This window comes from Gadus chalcogrammus, chromosome 17 (assembly GCF_026213295.1).
Source record: "Gadus chalcogrammus isolate NIFS_2021 chromosome 17, NIFS_Gcha_1.0, whole genome shotgun sequence".
Classification (NCBI taxonomy): domain Eukaryota; kingdom Metazoa; phylum Chordata; class Actinopteri; order Gadiformes; family Gadidae; genus Gadus; species Gadus chalcogrammus.
In genome coordinates, this window is record NC_079428.1 from 5736861 (window position 1) to 5755550 (window position 18690).

The window sequence follows — 18690 nt, forward strand, 5'->3', positions numbered from 1 at the left end:
CATGATCTTTACGCAGAAAGATGAGGTGATGCAGAACTCCCTACGACGATTTGTCGATTCCCGCCCACATGTATCCATAGCAAACCTTGAACGGGATTACTTTGTCTTTTCACTCCTTGGGAGAAATGTGGACAGACTAGTCTTAAACTAAACACTCCCCGGTCTGGGAAGTGAAATACTCAGCAGAGGCTGGAATTTAGTGTCAGTGGAATTGTATACAGATCTTGCCAATCATTTGATATGGGCTTAACCCATTATATATATATATGCATCCCTGTTTCTTTTATCCCTTTATTGTTGTTGTTTATAAGTGGGTTGTAACCATGGGGGTAACACATTTAGTGATTAGTTCAAGCCTGAGTATTACTTATGAAAAAGGAAAGGCAAAAGCTTTGCAGCGTCGAATTGCTTGATTCATCCCTTTTGCTACTTATTAACGTTGACCATTGCATGAATTAATGTATAATTTGACCGTTTATTTAATCAGGTTAATCCCCTTGAGATCAAAGAGCTCTAACGTTTCGTTATCGTAACCAGGATATTTAGGCCAGAATCCTGCAGGACCTATACTTAACTCCACCTTTTTGACAGTGCAGGATTTTAGTGCGTCAGCATAGCTTCTAGCAGGAGCCAAGGCCCACAGGCTGAGTGAGGTGAGAAGTATTCTCCCTGGGAGTGACCCCGTGTGTCAACCTTGAAGGGAAAAACCTCTGGTGTAGAACCTCTTACCCAGTCCCAGGCTTCATTCAAGGCAATTTGCCTCGACTTCAAACGGCACGGATTAACATTATGCTTCACAGGCACGTTATTATGAACCTTGTTTCTCACCACTCGGCGTATCTCAAGACTATTAAAAGGCACTAAAGGCCTACGAGGACTTGACTACCGACAATGGTTCAAAGAGTAAAGCAAAGCAAGCCCGGGGTTTAAAAAACCAAACGGCACTGGGCAGCAGAGACTGAAGAAATGATGGGATGTAGGTCAGAAGGAGTGTTGGGGGGGTGCGAGGCTGGGACCTTCCTAAGCAACGCTCTCTCAGACGGCCAGGACCTGGTTCTGATCCCAGCGTGCCTGAAGCCGTCCGGCCAGCGGGGGAAGACGCACAATCAGGAGAGCGGCGGCCAGCTCACTGCGTGGGTCCTTGTTGTTAAAAAGAACAATCAAAACAATTGTAAAAGCAGAATTGACCTTCCACTAAAGGTTACGATCAAATGTTCCAGCTCTATAGACGCATCATATTTTTTATGATTTTCACAAGCGACGTTCCAATATAATTCAAGATGCGTGTGGCAGCTAGTGTGTGTGTGTGTGTGTGTGTGTGTGTGTGTGTGTGTGTGTGTGTGTGTGTGTGTGTGTGTGTGTGTGTGTGTGTGTGTGTGTGTGTGTGGGGGTATACTCAGACTGTTGTGGGTTGATCTAATTGTCCACAGTGCTCGACTGACTGACTCACTGTCACTTTAACCTTCCCTTTAACAGGCCATTAAGAGCACCGCGAGAATGTGTATACTTATCCAAACCTTGTGTCAAAAGTTCACCGCTAAATGCGCCCACAAACCCGCCGGCGAATGAATCACCAGCCTCTGTGAATCTCTGAAGCATTTTAATAAGCAATGGCTTCAAAACTGGAAAATAAAAAATAAAAATAAAAAGTACTCAAACATGAAAAGGCATAAATAGACAATTCGTCCCCTCACACAGTGGCCACGCGGTCATCGTTCACGTGTAGTTCAACTGAAAATACATTTGGATTGCCTTCAACAAACCCCCCCCCCCCCCACCCTTACCCACCCCAACCAAAACCAATCTGTGCACCAAAAGCCACAGCCACCACATCCAGTGGTTCCGGATGAACCGAAAAGTTATGTGCTGTTAGTTTTTGAAAAGCTTCAAACGATGATAAATGTATGAGAAAATGTCACGGCTGATGTGAAATCTAATGAGAAGTGTCTCCTTCTGACCCCGTTGCCCTCACTGCTCCTAACAGACATCTGCACTTTAACCCACTTCTGGGAAAGTCAGACAGGAAAGCCGCCTGTAAATCTGAACTGGGATGGCGGAGCAAGCACTCCCTAGGAGCCAACCACCACCACCCCCCCCCCCCCTCAAAAGAAAAGCCCCTGTATAGCACAAGGTTTGATGTGCTCCATAAAACAAAATGTACCTAAAATAACCCTGCTGACATGACAGATGTTGAATAGGTGCTACAAGTGGTAGGTGTGATACAAGCAGAAGGACAGGAGAATTACAAATACATATTTACATACATTTAGCCAACAATGGTTTTAAAACGACAGCTTTCCCAGCATGCAATGCAAGATAGACTTGTACCGACGTTGCCAGAGTGTGCGTTGTCAGTTTGGGTTGTTTCTTGTTTAGAATAATCTTAGTACCGTATGCAGTTTAATTCAGCAATCCAACACATTTCATGGCAAGAGCAATTAACAACACTGTCAATGTGTCCGTGGTTACAGTTGAAATATGAATTGGATATGGTTGTGTCATTTTCACAATTATTCATACATAGTATGTTTCCAAGCAACGTTCAGATGCTCTCAATAATATTGATTGAATGACATTGGGCAGTGTTGAATATAAACCATAATGAAATGACTGTGTAGTGTAGTGCAATCCTAAAGCTATCAGAGATTATACCGTGCATTCTGCATTATGAAACATTGACGTCGTTGAATTTTCTTTTTTTACATTCAATCTGCCCCTTCTCTTCTGTCATCATCAATTTTCCACCGTTTCGAAAGAGTGGGTACGGTTAAGGTATAAAGGTGTGCGGTAGGCGTGTTGTGACACAGAAAAGCGTTCAACCGTGTACATACACATCGGTACAATTGTTTAGTGGGTCCTGTCCTCCATCGTTGGCGTCTCTCCCTCAGAGTCTTATTAATCCACGTCTCGCCGGCCTAGACGTGGGACTTGCCTGCGGCCGAGGAGCTCTGGGCGCCGGGCTTGTCGTGGGCCCCTGATATCCAGTGGTAGCAGTCGGTGGTGCTCTTACCGCGGGGCCGAACGGCACAGCGGGAGCAGTAGACCACGCCCAGGGCCACCATCACCACCGCAAAGATGCCGACGGGAACCAGGAGTCCCACCAGGAGCCAGGTGCTGTGGCCCTGCTCCACCACCTCGCTGGGGTCGATCTGCGCCGCATCCGAGGCGGCCTCCTCTCCCCTCCCGGGGGCGGAGGTGGTGTGCTGGACGTTGGCAAAATCGTCCCGGCCTCCTCCTCCTCCTCCTCCTCCTCCTCCTCCTCCTCTCCTCCTCCTCCTCCTCCTCCTCCTCCATTGTCTTTTTCTCCCTCTGCCGATTTCGGCTCCTCCGAGGAATATAACACTCTAAGACTTTCGCCGTTTCCCTCGGCCTCGTCCTCCTCGGGATAATCTGAGGCTGGAGGGACGTTATAATCCACGGCTGTCCATGATGGTGCCCCGTACTCCGTGGTGGCTGGGTCACGACTGGCAGGAGTGAACCTGAACCAGTTCCAAGCCCCCTCGGAGACGGTGGTTGACGCGGGCAGGGTGGGGACGCTGCTGGTGGCCTCTTCCTCCTCGTAGTCATACCAATCTGGGGTGGGGCTGGTGGCCGGTGGTGTTGTGTGGGTGGGTGGGGTCGTGGTTGGTGGTGGTGGTGGGGTTGCGCGGGTGGGGGCGGAAGACGTCTGCTCAGGCTCTAACTCCCACGGAAACACATTTTGGAAGCCTCCTTCGTCTTCAACCTCTCCCGGGCCGTGTTCAGGCGCTGGACTGCGGGGGTCCATGGTGACGTGGAGGGGCGTTCCCTCCTGGGGGGCGCTGGTCACCCATATGACATCAGAGCTCTGGACACTAGGCGGGTCAGTCAGCCAATCCAGGGATTCGGGCCACTCAGTCCGCATTGCCCAATTGAACAAATCCGGGTTCCACACGGAGTCGGGTCGTTGAGTGTACCAGGGGAAGTCGGGCGTGGCGGTGGGCCGGCCGTCTCCCGACTCCGTCTTCAGACAGGAGACGTGGTCCGGCCCGAGCTCGTAGCCCTCCCCGCAGTAGCACATGAACCCGCCCACGTAGTTCACGCACATCTGCTCGCAGATCCCCGGGATCTGGCACTCGTCCGTCTCCTGGCACTGCCGGGGGTCCTCGGGCACGACGGAGTAGCCCATGTGGCAGTGGCAGACGTGGGACCCCGGCGTGTTCTCGCACGTCTGCTCGCACGGGTCGTTCATGCACTCGTCCACGTCCTCGCACTCGCCGTCGACGCCCGCGAGGTAGCCCTCGCGGCAGAGGCACCCGAAGGAGCCCGGCGAGTTGACGCACAGCTGCTCGCAGGGGCTCTGCAGGCACTCGTCCACGTCCAGACAGCTCTCCTCGTCCGGCGCCAGCATGAAGCCCTCGGGGCAGGCGCAGCGGTAGCGGTCCGGGAGCGGGAGGCATTCGGACTCGCAGGGCGCCCCGTGGCAGACGTCGACCTCGCAGAGCCGCCCGTCGTCGGCCAGCTGGTAGCCCTCGGAGCACTGGCAGTAGTACTGGTCGCCCGCTTCCCGGCAGAAGTGCTCGCAGCCGCCGTTGTCCCGCCCGCACCAGCGCGTGGCTACCGGGGCGGGGGCGCTTGCGGCGCAAAGGGGGCCGTCGCGCGACCAACCCGCCGCCGCCGCCGTGCCGTCCCCCTCCTTCGACATGCACAACACGGACTGGTCTTCCCTCGTGCCCGCCGGGCAGGGAACCGTGGCGACGGAGCCGAGGGGCAGGTGGGTGAGCATGGTGGTGAGCAGGTTAAACGGCGTCGCGTAGAGGGTGTTGCCCCCGCCTTCGCTCGGCAACGCCGGACACATCCCCTTGTACGTGAAGCGGCAGAGGTAGGCGTCGGCGGGGACGAAGCAGGTCTCCTCCAGCCACTCAAAGTTCCGGCTCCGCGCCGGCAGGGACGAGTCGTACACCATGACCACGCAGCGCAGCCCCGAACACGCCGAGTCCACCGACTCCGCCGCCTGCCAGTTGGTGTACTCGGTGTCCTGGTCGCCGGTGGTCCAGGTGAACCCGCGGAGGGGGCGCGACGGCTTGCACTGCCGGGGCTGCCGCTGCAGGCCGATCCACACGTTGACCGCGGCGCCCAGGTCCCTCAGGTCGGCGTTGGCGAAGAGGTCGGCGATGGCGGCCGCCTCCTCGGGCCGCTTGACGGTGGCCAGGTTGCCGCCGTCCGCCTTGCAGGAGCGCCAGGCCTCCCGGAAGGTCTTGCGCTGGAAGTAGACGACATAGCAGCCGTGTTCGTTGCACAAGGCGTCCCTCTCCCTCAGGTCCTGGCCCCGGGGCCCTGGTTCTCCAACGACGGGGGACCACAGGAAGCTGAAGATAAGAGTGGCAGAGAAGAGCACCGCGGAGCCCATACTTCAGTCGCCACCCCCCCCCCTCCTCCTCAACTTTAACAGTCCTCTTCACCAAGGTGTGGTGGTTGCAATTGTTTCTCCTCCTATTTCTTTTCTCCTTCCTGCTTTTGGTCCGAAAATCCTTTAAAGTGTTTGTTTTCTCACTTTAGCCCTTCTGATTGTCCGCTGAATCCTGCTGCCATTTGCAATCTTCGACCTCCTTCTCACACCCCCGGCTGCTCTCAGCGCTGTGCTCTCCACAGCCTGCCTGGGTGAAAGAGTTGTGCGCTGGAGTTGAGTGTGTACAGATTGTCCCCAGATCTCTGGGAGAGTGAGGGGGGTGCGAGGGAGGAGGCAAAGGAGGGGAAAGCCGGGGCTGGGAAAAGAGGGCGGGTTGGCGGGAGGTATAGCGAGAGGAGAAGGGTGGGAGGTAGGGAGGGAAGGAGCAGGGAGTTTAAGGGAAGGAATTGTATGGGGGTTTTTTTGAGAAGGGAGGCGTGGATGATGATATGAATAAAGGGGCTGGGGGGGAGGGGTGTTTAAATAATGCTTTTTGCATGTATCATGGTTCTCATAAAGCCGTTTATGGACATGGTTTAAGACCTTGCTATTAACACTACACACACAAACATGCATCTATGAAACACTATTGGTGTATGCCAGATAACCAAATATATGTCTGAGTGGATAATTGGATATTTTGGTTTTGAAAAGTAGAATTCAGAAACCTTCCAATAACCTATGAATCCTTTGGGCCATCTTCCTGCTGAGGTTTTTTCTTGCTTTTGTGCCACTAAACACAATGCAATGTTCTTTCTTCTCAGCCCCCATAGACTTCAAATCTAGTTTGGGTAAATCATAATGACGTTATGAGGAGTTCAAAATGCTAACCATTACAAAAGCTAAAGTGTGTGTGTGTGTGTGTGTGTGTGTGTGTGTGTGTGTGTGTGTGTGTGTGTGTGTGTGTGTGTGTGTGTGTGTGTGTGTGTGTGTGTGTGTGTGTGTGTGTCGTTTTTGTCAGACTATCTTAGTCTGTCAAAACAATAAATCCTAAAAAAGGATTGCAAGAGAAAAAAACGTAGTCATCTCACAGATGGGCTTTAGGGAATCGTTCTCCCAAAAATGTACGTTGTTTCTTCAAACCTGTGAACCACTCAAAGAGGGCCCTGGCTTCTGGCCAAGGTTCACAGCTATGCAAAAAAACGACAATGAAAATGAATCTGGCTTGCATGTTTATAATGCTCATATTGAAATATGAGGAAGTAGTAGTAGTAGTCGTTTCGGGGCGCACCAGAGCTAGGGAAGGGGCCCCCAGGTTTCCTAGGAAAACAGGGTCAGCCTCGCGAAATGGAGACTTATGTTTCTAAAGGGAGAGAGTGGATGTCTACAGAGGAAGAGCAGCAGGGGTTGTAGTCTAGTTATGCTCCAAATAAATCTTAACTGGTGTGTGTGTCCGTGCGTGCGTGCATGTGTGTAAATTAACTTTAAAATTACGACTTTTCACTCAACACTTGCTTAAATGTATTGACGAATGTGTGCTGGACTTTTAATGTGTCCAAGAGTGGTCCGCGTTCTTTTACAATTAACCATACACACAAACAACAAACCCAGGTGAGACGTTCCGGGTTGGAGTCTGACAAACATCCGAGCAATCAACAGCTTGAGTAGAGAGATGAGAGGCTTTGTTCCTACACTTCTGACCACCTTAGGTCGGCACACCAGCAGAAAACAGAGCTGAACAAAGCAACGATGACACGCTGTATTACACTACACATTCCACCAGAGCTCCATTCGGATGCATGTGTCGGTGGAGGACAGTCGGGCCAAACTCTGACTTTAAAATCAGTGGGTTGTAACTATATCAATGAGGTGCTCCGTAACAGCGCTGGGTCGAAAATCAAACATGACATGATGTCTCTCATGAATCAAGGGGGACTATAATATAAAACAGACTTCTGACAAACCCGAGCAGATGGTTTGCATAACCGGAGCAGATTGGGTCTTTGTGAAAATAATTCATAGAGGGACATCCTGAAAATGAGATGATAACGACATATTGAACATTAGAAGTCAGATTTGTTGTTGCGGAGGGATTGTTTGTAGTAGTATCACCGGTAATGGGACCAGGTCTAAACAAATGAAACGTGTGACACACACACACACACACACACACACACACACACACACACACACACACACACACACACACACACACACACACACACACACACACACACACACAGTGAAGGGGTATGATGGTCATATTTTCAGTCTGTAGAACTGTTTTAATGACTAAAAGATTGAGATTCAAATGTGTTAGGCAGTACTCGCTAAACTTGGCCACACCCTAACTTAAACAATCAAATAGCTAGCTTCAGCGGTGAAACGTATTCATCAGTGATCTGCAGATTACAGCCCAATAATAAGATCACAGCTTAAGGAAGCTTTGGTTTGCTACTTAACCTGCAGTCCAAAGTTGCAATGTACCGGGAAAAAATGTTGATTTGTGTCTGATATTTGGGAGGGGAATTTCTTACTATTTTAACCAAAATAAAATCTTTAATAAAAAATGATTGCAAATCAATGCTCACTATCAAAAAAAGGTGTGTCCACATAGATTTCACTCTGATCACAGAGAATCATGAGCTACACTAATGCATACCAGAGATTACTAGCCATATGCCCCCAACCATAGGAGACCAGTCCTATGGAATTCCCCATCTGATGTCTTTCCATGGCCCACAGCAGTTGTAGGCAGGTTCTGCACTGCCTGGCTTGTATTCATGACTCAATTACATGGTCTGTAAAGCACCTCAACTCGAATTGAATGGATGCTCGCTCAAGAAATGTCTTCACTTAATCCTCGACGGAGATGCTTTTAATAACTTTTCTATGCCCACTCTACCAAGCAGTGCCAAAAAAAAATATTTTATTTACACTTCATCAAAACTTTGTTGGCCACAATGAACGGAAGGGGCTTGAATCTAAAAAAAAAAACAAAGATTGGGGCAGACTGGTAGAAGCAACAGCAGGCTTGAGCACCTCCAGTAAAACGATTGGCGCATGAATAAAAATCTAAAAACGTGCTGAGGGATGAGCTCTGTGACGTCCACGTGGATCGGTACCCGACGTTGGCTCAGCGCAACGTCTGCATTCGACGGAGGACTTTCAGAGGACAAAAACTAAAACATGCTACACCAACACAAGCTTTTTCTACCTACAAAGAGCAGGGAGGCGGCTGTTGAAAGGCCGGCTGCGGTCGCATTAGACGCCCGCGCCGCGCTCGCTCTCCCCCAGAAGTAAGGGGTTAAAGGTGACATGGTAGTTTTTGTGTACCCATTGACCTACCGTGTGAACAGATGTGGTTGAACCTCGCGCACGGGCCACGCACATGCCGTAGGGAGTGGCCCGCCAAAGAGTTTCCTCCCGCCCGCCACCCGTCTGGGGAAAAGGTTTGTAGCGAAGTGGTAGACGGATCCGATTCCCATTGAGGATGTGTATTGTTTTAGGGACCCGCACAGTTTCCCCTTTTTCCCTAAACCGCCAGACCCCGCTGCAATGTCAGGCGCAGACGGCCAATGTGCTTTCCTCCTCGCTGTCTTTATTGCATCCGAATGTGTTATCCTCACTTCCTTTAGCTGTCTTATTCTTCATTCATCCTTCGTTCTTCTTTCTCCCTCACCTCCCTCTAACCTCCATCGGAGCAAGGCCAATGCCAAAAACGTAACCCCCGCCTCCCCCGCAAACTTTTAACCGTGACCTAGCCAAATAAACGACTGACAACCAACCCGAAGCCGACCTCAGCTTCCTCGAGTCGGTGTGTTCCTCAACTCCGCTCTTAATGGGAAACCTTTCTCTGTCCAACAGAGCCAGATAGATTTTTATTTTGATGAGCTTGCTTGTCCAAGCGTGACTCCGCGGAGACGGCGGATGCGACCCCCCGGTTGGTACATGAGAATGCCTTCTTGAGGCGGTACAGCAGGCATATTGTCGAGAGGACAGTAACCGAGGTATCCAAGCTTATTATTTAATCATTCCTCCAGTCACTCTCCCCTACTTTTATTCCTTCTGCCACCTGCGCTCTTCCAACCGTTCAGTTGCCGTATTTTCTTCAGCGGTTGGAATGACGATATTATAAAGACGCCCACGGCTGTCTCTGCTGTTTTGTGTGGAGTTATTTTGCCCTGACACACACTCAAAATGGCATAGGAATAGCACAACAGGGTTGGTTCTATGCTTAAGTAACACAGTTAGATTTTCTGGTGTTTCTTTCACAACTTACCATTGGTGTCTGCCAGACAATCCCTTGAGTCGAAAGAAACCTTTTACTTGGCAGCTCAGAATAAACAGAGTTTATCCTTATTTATGTTGTATAATTTGACCCCAGCATAGGCCAAGTATGCAACTCGACATTTACTTGAATACCTGACAAAAAAAAAGTATTTTATGTCAGATTTTTTCAATCGCGTTTTTTAATAAAATAAATATCACTGTAGTGCAGAGTTCGGGAACATTTTCAGTTGGCCGAGCCATAGCAAATGTCATTATTTGAAAGTGTTCTTAGAAGAACCAAAGATGAGGTTACATAGTTATCGTCAAACCTTTTTCCAGCAGCTATCGTATGTCATACCATCTAGAAAGGGAAGAATAATAATTAGTCAACTTCCGACCTCTTTTCATTTTCATATTTTTATTCGGGTTGTCAATTAGGATGTTCTCCCCTGCAAGACATCCACACAATTATCTTTGCAATGCGAAAGAAGTTTCGGTAATACACTCTTATCTTCTTTGTTGGGCCAGCCACGTGCGATCACTGAAAGGATACGCAAATCCCCTTCGCTGGGCTGAGGCGCCCGGCTCTAACCCCCTGGATCCAGGCCAGCCCACGCCTACAGACCAGGACGATAGGATGCTGGAAGCGGTGGGAGTCCTAATGGGAGCTCACACAGGACTTTTACAAGGTGGGAAAAGAGGAGGAATGTGAAGCGTCCGTACATTGTGATAATAAACAATATACTGGGTTTGCGTTTACAATGTTACAAGGCCCTGACTGAGCTACTGACCTTCATAACTTTGAAACGCTGGGGCGGCAGTAGCTCAGGAGGTAGAGCAGGGTGGCTGGTAGCTGCAAGGTTGCTAGCTCAATCCCCGGAGTGTCGAGGTGTCCCTGAGCAAGGCACCTCACCCTAACTGCTCCCGACAAGCTGGCTGTCACCTTGCATGGTTGACTCCGCCGTCGGTGTGTGAATGTGTGCATGATTGAGTGACTGTCAGGCGATATTGTTTTGGATAAAAGCGCTATATAAATGCAGTCCATTTACCATTTGCCATCTCAATCAGTCAAATTTAAATCATTGTAACTCGCTTTTTCTTGGTTGGGTGAAATTCACCTGGAACACACTACACTCTACAGAGTCCTCATAAATTCATATAACTGTGAAGATACTATCCTCCCCGACCCTTTGGCACTTCTCCAACATGCCGGTCACAAACTCTGCTGTACACTTCTAACGACCGTGATCAAACCCTTCACGTACGAGCCGCGGAGCACATGCAATGGACGCTAATGGACCGGCCCTCCTTTTGTTTCGGGATCGGCACAGACGTGGAGTTTATTGTCCTCGGCATGCGGTCGTGTTCTCGGGACGATCTGAACACACGAGTGTGCCTGCCTGTGTTGTTTCTAAGCCAACCCCCACCGGCTGCTGAGATTGGGCAAGATTCAGACGCCTGGCTGCAACCCCTATCTCATCACATCTCTATGTTCTCTTTGTTCTAAGATTGCCCGTTTGTGCTCGTCTCTCTTTCACCTCCCTTTCTCCTAACCTTTTTTTCTGCACCGCCAGTATGGCTCCCCGCCTCGAACCACTGTTCAAAGAGTGACGAAACCTCGCTCTGCTCCCTCTGTTCTCTCGATGTTGCAGGGCCACTATAGAGGAGTGTGTGGAGTATGTCTCCGCTTCAAGTGTTGATTGATTTGTTTGACATTATTTTGCAATTGATAGTTCACTGGCGGTGAGTCGAATGGAAGAATTATTTGCAGACAATAATGGTGCGGTTTAGTTTTCAATAACCAATAAGCAAACAACAAGACTGTTTGCATATTGAACTAGGAATCAACCAACAGATTTGAAAGGTTGCCTCAATACAATTGAAACCGTATAGTTGCTGAGATGAGTATTTTCATAAAAGAAATGCACTCTAGAATCGCTGACTCCAACTGCTACCCCAACAAAACCTCTTTCAGGGTTTGGTCGAACAGGAAGCAATGGAGTTTACATGAGGAATACAAAAAATATGTTTTCTCTTCATTATCGCGTCTCCCCCCCCTACAATGTTATTGTTGAACATACATCCGGTGTCTGTGTCCAATAAGGTGGCCTCAACCATTTTGAGTCAATAAACACTCGCTTTGCTTCCAGCAGACCCGTTACCTGATCTCAATGGAATCCATTACGAGGCACGTCATTGCCTGCCAGAGGCCTTTTGCACTGCTCTGCTCCAGGCTTCTTACTCAGGCCTGCTGTCCAGGCCTGTTAACAGAAAAGGGCTGATAGGCACTATCGCCCTTCAGCCCACCCCTTTCCCACGGGTAACACTTCACACACGACAGACTCTCTCTTGCGCTTGGTTCCCTCTGCCCCCCAATTACATTGAAACGAGTCTCCTGATTCAGACGGGAGATAAGTATCTGAAGTCTGATGGCAGACCCCGCCTGAGTCTGGGTAAACGCTTTCACTTTCTTTCGCTTCATTATTTGTTGTCGACCGGTGTTGTTGTTGCCGGAGGCAGGGATCTGATAGCGAGTAATGGCGGAACACAGACTCTGTCACAAGTATCATCTGTAAAGAGATTGAAAATATGTCTGTAAATGTTTCAAATCAACACTGTGTAGACTGGCCACTGTAGAAATACCCCTATTAGACTTCACTCGCGTGATTGAGTTTTATTTGCTTGAGGATCTCCGAAACAGGGAACACGGCTTAAATACCGCCCCTCGGAGAACCAAGATCTGTGCCGCCTCCCCCCAGACTAAAGTCACTGGGACTATATACCTAAGCCACCAGGACTACCGAAGCCAATAAGAAAGGAGTATATACTGAAGCCTGTGTGTGTGTGTGTGTGTGTGTGTGTGTGTGTGTGTGTGTGTGTGTGTGTGTGTGTGTGTGTGTGTGTGTGTGTGTGTGTGTGTGTGTGTGTGTGTGTGTCAGAGGGGGGGTAGGGGCCTGCCATACATCCCATGTCTGTGTTTAGACGAGAACCTATAAGCAAAGAAAAATACTATGTAACCTGCCAAACTGAAACGGTGCACTGCAATGTTTAGAAGAGAGGTAGGGCATCGCCAGTAGAGTTTGTGTGTGTGTGTGTGTGTGTGTGTGTGTGTGTGTGGGTGTGGGTGTAATTCAGGTCTGTGTAATGAAGGCCTGAGGCATTTGTGTACAAGTTAACGGCACAGGTGTATTATTAAATAACGTGTTCAATTGTCTTAGTTTTCTCTGTCACTGCCGTAACTTCTTCAAAATGCTATAATGTCGTAAAGTTATTTTTGTTTTTGGGCCTTGCCTCTCGCACAATGATCATTGGACTTCCCCCACCACCCCTTTGGTGTGTGTGTGTGTGTGTGTGTGTGTGTGTGTGTGTGTGTGTGTGTGTGTGTGTGTGTGTGTGTGTGTGTGTGTGTGTGTGTGTGTGTGTGTGTGTGTGTGTGTTTCATGGTGGTATGAAACACACATTGGTGGTGGTGGTGGGGGTGGTGTTGGTGGTGGTGGTGGGGGTGGGGGTGGTGTTGGTGGTGTTGCTAACAGAGAGCAGAGCGGCTGCAGCAGAGCCTCTGGGCCTCAGATAAGAAAGGCCTCAGTGGGGCGGCTCTCCTAGCCCGTCGCGCCGCAGTGCCGATAGTGAAACATCTGAAGGGGCGGCCTGGTCGGCAGTGAAAGACCGCGTCCACCCCCCCCACCCCCCTCGCCAGCGGGGGTAAACAAGATGAGAGGCGGGTCAGCGAGAAAATAATAACATAAGGTGGTGTACTCAAACAACACCAGCAGGATGTGTTGGCTGGCCCGAGGTTGGGGTAGCACCATAATACTCCAAATAGTGCAGGTTAATGTAGTGGAAAAGAACACTGAAGGATGTGGGTTATTGGGAAGTGGTAAGGGACCAAATCGTCCTGTTGTTTTGGTCTTCAATGGAACGAGGGTAGCTCATTATGATAATGATGGGTCGGTCGGCATGGCGATGCCTGTAATTGAGTTCACCTGCTGGACCTGTGTTGACCCGTACCGTTGAAGACCATGTGATGGAGGCTTATTCGTTTCAACAGCCCTAAGTCTCCCCTAAATCTGGCAGCTGTATGTGTTATTTTGAAGGGGTGTGGGTCTTTAAATGGCTAGGCCGCTGTTTGGGCTCTTACAGGGATCTGAGGAGTCCTACAAATGCGCCGCTCAGTACGCGCCCCAGTTATTAGTAATTGGACATTTGTCACTGTTAATATGCAACCATGTTCTTTAGGTAGAGAACAAATAAATATATATTAAACAATGTATAGCAGTAATTATATAATGAATTGACCATTACAAATTGTATTAATTGTAAGTACCATATAGGCTAGCATTCTCAGGCTATAAATACTTCAAGGTTTGCCGTTATATGTTTCTTTGCGGCTCAAAATGGAAGGCCAAACGTCAACCAGGGCATTCAGAGCAATCAGTACTTTCTCAGTCGTATTCAGCACCATGCAGTGTGTACACAGGACCGCACCACCCACCCATAAGGATGAAAGCTCTCTGAGCAATTTTCAGCTTTTCTCAGTTAAGAACTTTGGATTGATTTTTAGTGGAACATCTTTCAACCTGCTTTCATGAGTATCTGAAGAAAAGAATGTTCCTTCCTTGATGTCTTTGATATACAGCGTACTCTCCGTACTGAGCCTAATGTCTAGGATGGATGGTATGAAAATATCCATAATATAATTGATTTGAAGTCTTCAATATTATGTAACTTGTTTTGGCTGGTGATGGTTATTTTATATTCTATTATGAAATAGCCAGTATAATCAGGGACTTTATGTCCTGGCCTCGCATTTATTTTTCTTTGGCAACACAGAAAGTGTGAACGCCTAGAGTTGAATGGCACAATTGACATTGAAGGCCTTTAAATGGCAATGAAGACATTCTGTTTTGCATGTCCAAAAGTTTGTAAGAGTGTTCCCACTCTTACAAACTTGTCTGGTTCGACCACATTAAAAACATGAAACAATTTTTTAGAATTCAATTACCACATGCCCACCCCTCCCCCTGTTATTATTTGATTTTGTGCTTTGGATTATGTGTCAGAGTGTCTGCCTGTGATGTCCTCCGTTATTGCAGTAAATCCTGTTGAAATGAGAGTTTCTCTGCTTCCCGTTAAGCTGCTGTTGCCGTGACATTGTGTCAACATGTTGTTGACACATCATGGGTATTGCTCCCTGTACGCTAGGGATGGGCAAAACGATTATTTTCTGGGAATCAGTTCTTTCAGTTCCGTTCACTATCATGATTCGTTTGTTTGATTCGTTTGTTTGATTCGTTCGTTAAGTACTGCCATGGCGACGCGATTGCTACCTGCTGTAGTAATCTCATTGGGAACGTTTTAGACTCAATCAATATAAGATTGTGGGGAGACTGAGCTCTATACGTATGTATTTTTAATTTACGTGACCATATTTTTGTTTTAGGTTAAAAGAAATTAAGAATCAAAGAATCAGTTCTCTTGTTTTGGGAATGAGTTCTCGTCTTTCACCTTTGGGATTCGTTCGTTGCAAACGAATCGTTTGCGACCGACCCATCCCTACTGTACGCTGGCCGCTATTGTCGTAGGTGGAGAGACGAAGCTAATTATATCTCTCGCTTAGCTTTACAATGTGCAGCACCATCTCAAGGACACGATACATAACGGCATAAAGCGGGGGTTGGATTATATGCATCAACACACACTTCAGCGATTGACACCCAGTGGTGAAGACTCACCTGAGTTTGACTTGCGTTCCTTCTCGAGGCACAAAGGGCGAGAGGCCACGCCCTCTTGGCTCCATGAGAGCAGAGGGGAGCTTCATCATTCACTGGTAGGGTCTTTGGACAGCTTTTTTGTCATTTATTGCATGGCTGCTTTATAGTTTCACTGTTCCAGCTGGGATGTGGACGGCGGGCAGATTTAGAGTAATCATACTGAAAGGGTTGCCATGGATACCTGGACAAGGTGAATAGTAATTTAAACACTTTTTCCAGTGCAAACAAAGCTACAGCAGCGAGAACAATCTACCTGCCGACAAATATGACCATTTTGTGAAAACTATGGAATGGAAACACAAAACGCATTAGTCCAAACATGCAAAACCGGTATTATAGTGCTTTGGGTTTATTTCAGAATATCAAAACAGATAAAGTAATGAATAAATTGAAGACCTTCAAAATACCCAATCAAACACACACACACACACACACACACACACACACACACACACACACACACACACACACACACACTCGATGTGTGACACTGGGACTTGTGACAAAATAGGCTGGCACGGCCCCTAAGTGTTCAGATGTCCAACACCTCTCCTTTTAGTCCCAGTTAAAGGTGTGTGTGTGTATGCAGACCTTTATTACACATTTATATAGAGCTGGCGATGTAAGGTGGTGACCAGGTCCACGCATTCGACTCAAAGGCAACCTCACCCGCTTTAAAACTTGCCAAAATATCATTAATAGAATCATCTCCCAGCCCTAATCTTTCTTGAAGCCACATCCTGCCCGAGCAAGGTGGATTTTAATATTCAACGACAAGCTGTGAGACCAATTACGACTTGCCTTTTGAAATCCACATCACGTTTTAACGAGGCCTGACAGCACGACACGCCGAAGTAGAACGGCTCAATCTACCGTGCCGCCTCCGCCACGCTAAAGGAACGCCAAACAACGTCTGGTATGAAAATAAGAAGAAGCTGCACCGGAAAAAAGATGACACACTGAGACGTGTGTTCGCTCCCCCGTCGCAACGGACTGGAACTCATCGACAGACAGACGGGAGACAGACGAGTGTCTATCGGGAGGTTATTCGCTGCAGGCGGAAGGTGACCCCGTCTCCCCCCTCCCCCTGCACCAAATGAAGGGGGTTATAATTTAATAAGGCACCTCAAAGGGGCCCCCAGGGGCCCGCTGTTCGTCCTATCACCCCTCTCCCCCCCGCCCCCACCCCTCCCCCAAGTGGGACCCTGAATTGAAACGAGGAGTCCCTGACTGGCATATTTTGACAGAGGATGAGTGATAGAAGACAGAAGCCCTTGTGTCGCCTTCCTCTGCCGAAGCTCCAAGGGGCTTCAAAGTCCCTTGAGGCTGAGCTGGGTCCGGGGCCATGAGGGAGCCTCTGTCTTGAGAGGCAGTATGAACCGGTGCTGATAAAAGTTTTAGTTTGCAGCCTGACGGACCGGCACGATGACGCATACAGCCGCTTGGATAACCTTCCAATACTGTCCCTTATCCATATGCAGCGGAGACCGATAGATGACGCAACGTTTGCTCCAGTCCACTGGGTAGGCTGGTACACTGATCTATCCAGCACACATCCAGGTGGACACGCCCACTTGTGATGTCAGATGAAGCAGATTTTCAAAACTTATTGTGACGGCTAATCGCACTCACACCTGGTGGTAATGATATGTCACCTTTAAACGTGCCGACGGGTAACGTTCCAGGCTTCGGCCCAGGTGCGTTGGAACCCGTTTCAAAGAGGCGTCGTCGGAGAACCAACCCAGGTGTGGATCATAACACTAATTACGGCTCTGCTCCTTTTTATGTAGCAGGGCACGAGTAGAGGGCCAAACGAATGGCCCCCCGGTACCAAAGAGGGAGCCAGCCCAGACCCTCCCACACGTGTGTTCCCTGTCAAAGGTCCACAGTGATGCCCAATTTCCACTTCGTCCATCAGAAGGGGACAGCTTGCTGCTGTGGGAGAGTGTGTTCCTTTGAAGGGGCAGAGGCGTGCCCCTGTTGTGAAAGCCTTCCATCCCGTTCCATAATGTCAGACAACGGGAGACCCTTCTTTCGGTAAACACGGTAGGGAACGCAACGTGCCTTTTCCCCCCATACACGTCAAGTTTGAAATTCAATATGTCATCATGATTCTGAGCGCAGTGTCCTGTGAATTGTTGTCTGGGATTGTTTGGGAGAACGGTCGGGGTAACGCGGGCGGGAGAGCCTGTGGTGCTGAAGAGTTCTGATGAGCGTCTTTATACCGAGAACGGGAGGGGAAATTGAAAACAGCGGTGGCGGGAGACGGATGAACGATCAAACAGGAGGCTGAGACGTCTCAGCATGCCACCAAAGCCCCACGACTATTTCACACTAGGGCTCGAGTTCGCACCACGTAGGAGTACGAAACGTGCAATCGCCGGGCCCGAGGTGTGCGTTAGTCTGTACGCAGAAGGCATTTACACAGCGGAATGAGACGAAAAAGCCCTGGCACTGGGTGACCAGACAAACACCGCCATCGCCGGATTGGGAGGAAGGGCCGGGGAGACAGACTATTGGACGTGGTCGGAACAGCAGACACGAACGCAAACAGCTCTTAGCTTGAGTTCCCACTAAAAGTTACAGCGTCGAATAAAATCCTTCAGTCATACTTAGTAAGCTTCATGGCATGGAAAATAAACGGGTCGAAAATAAACAAACAAATCCTACGCTGGAAATAAGCAACAAGCCTGGAATGCATGACTGGAATGGCGCACAACAACATGCATTACACAGTCTCTCGTTGGATCCATGACGGAGTGTGTCCCGACTCGGAGAGAGGGGGGATTGAAGTCCGGTCCAAGAGAGGAAGGGCCCCGACATGGTACACGACCACGCTGCTGGTTTTAGATGACGCTACAGCGGCTGCTGAGCACAGGAAGGGAGGGATTAGGAGCAGGAATATGCAGGTGCTCTGTTTCCCAGGCTACCAGGGCGGGACTTGTTTAGTGATGGACGGAGGGTGGGGAGGGATTGTCACGGTACTCAAGGAGATTTGTAACGTGTGTGTGTGTGTGTGTGTGTGTGTGTGTGTGTGTGTGTGTGTGTGTGTGTGTGTGTGTGTGTGTGTGTGTGTGTGTGTGTGTGTGTGTGTGTGTGTGTGTGTGTGTGTGTGTGGTACAGAAGCTAGGGGCTCGACAGGCACGCAATTGAATGTGCTCAGAATATAGAAGTGCTGCTATTGTCGAGTGGGGAAAAAAACAACTCCTTTTGAAGGAGGATAAGGAACTGGTGTTGATGTGAACACGGTCCTATTTAAGCAGCAGGGATGTTGTTGTCACGCCATTGGTGGGTTGTAAT

The 18690-nt window shown here is 49.0% G+C and overlaps 1 protein-coding gene across 1 annotated transcript; it reads right to left on the reverse strand.

Moving 5' to 3' along the window:
* Window positions 1-1789: 1789 nt before the first annotated feature.
* cd248a (CD248 molecule, endosialin a) lies at window positions 1790-5678 on the reverse strand. The gene is given in 2 exon segments (XM_056575935.1): window positions 1790-3322; window positions 3325-5678. Coding segments are annotated over 2 exon segments (2451 nt in total). The 5' UTR covers window positions 5369-5678; the 3' UTR covers window positions 1790-2915.
* Window positions 5679-18690: the final 13012 nt, after the last annotated feature.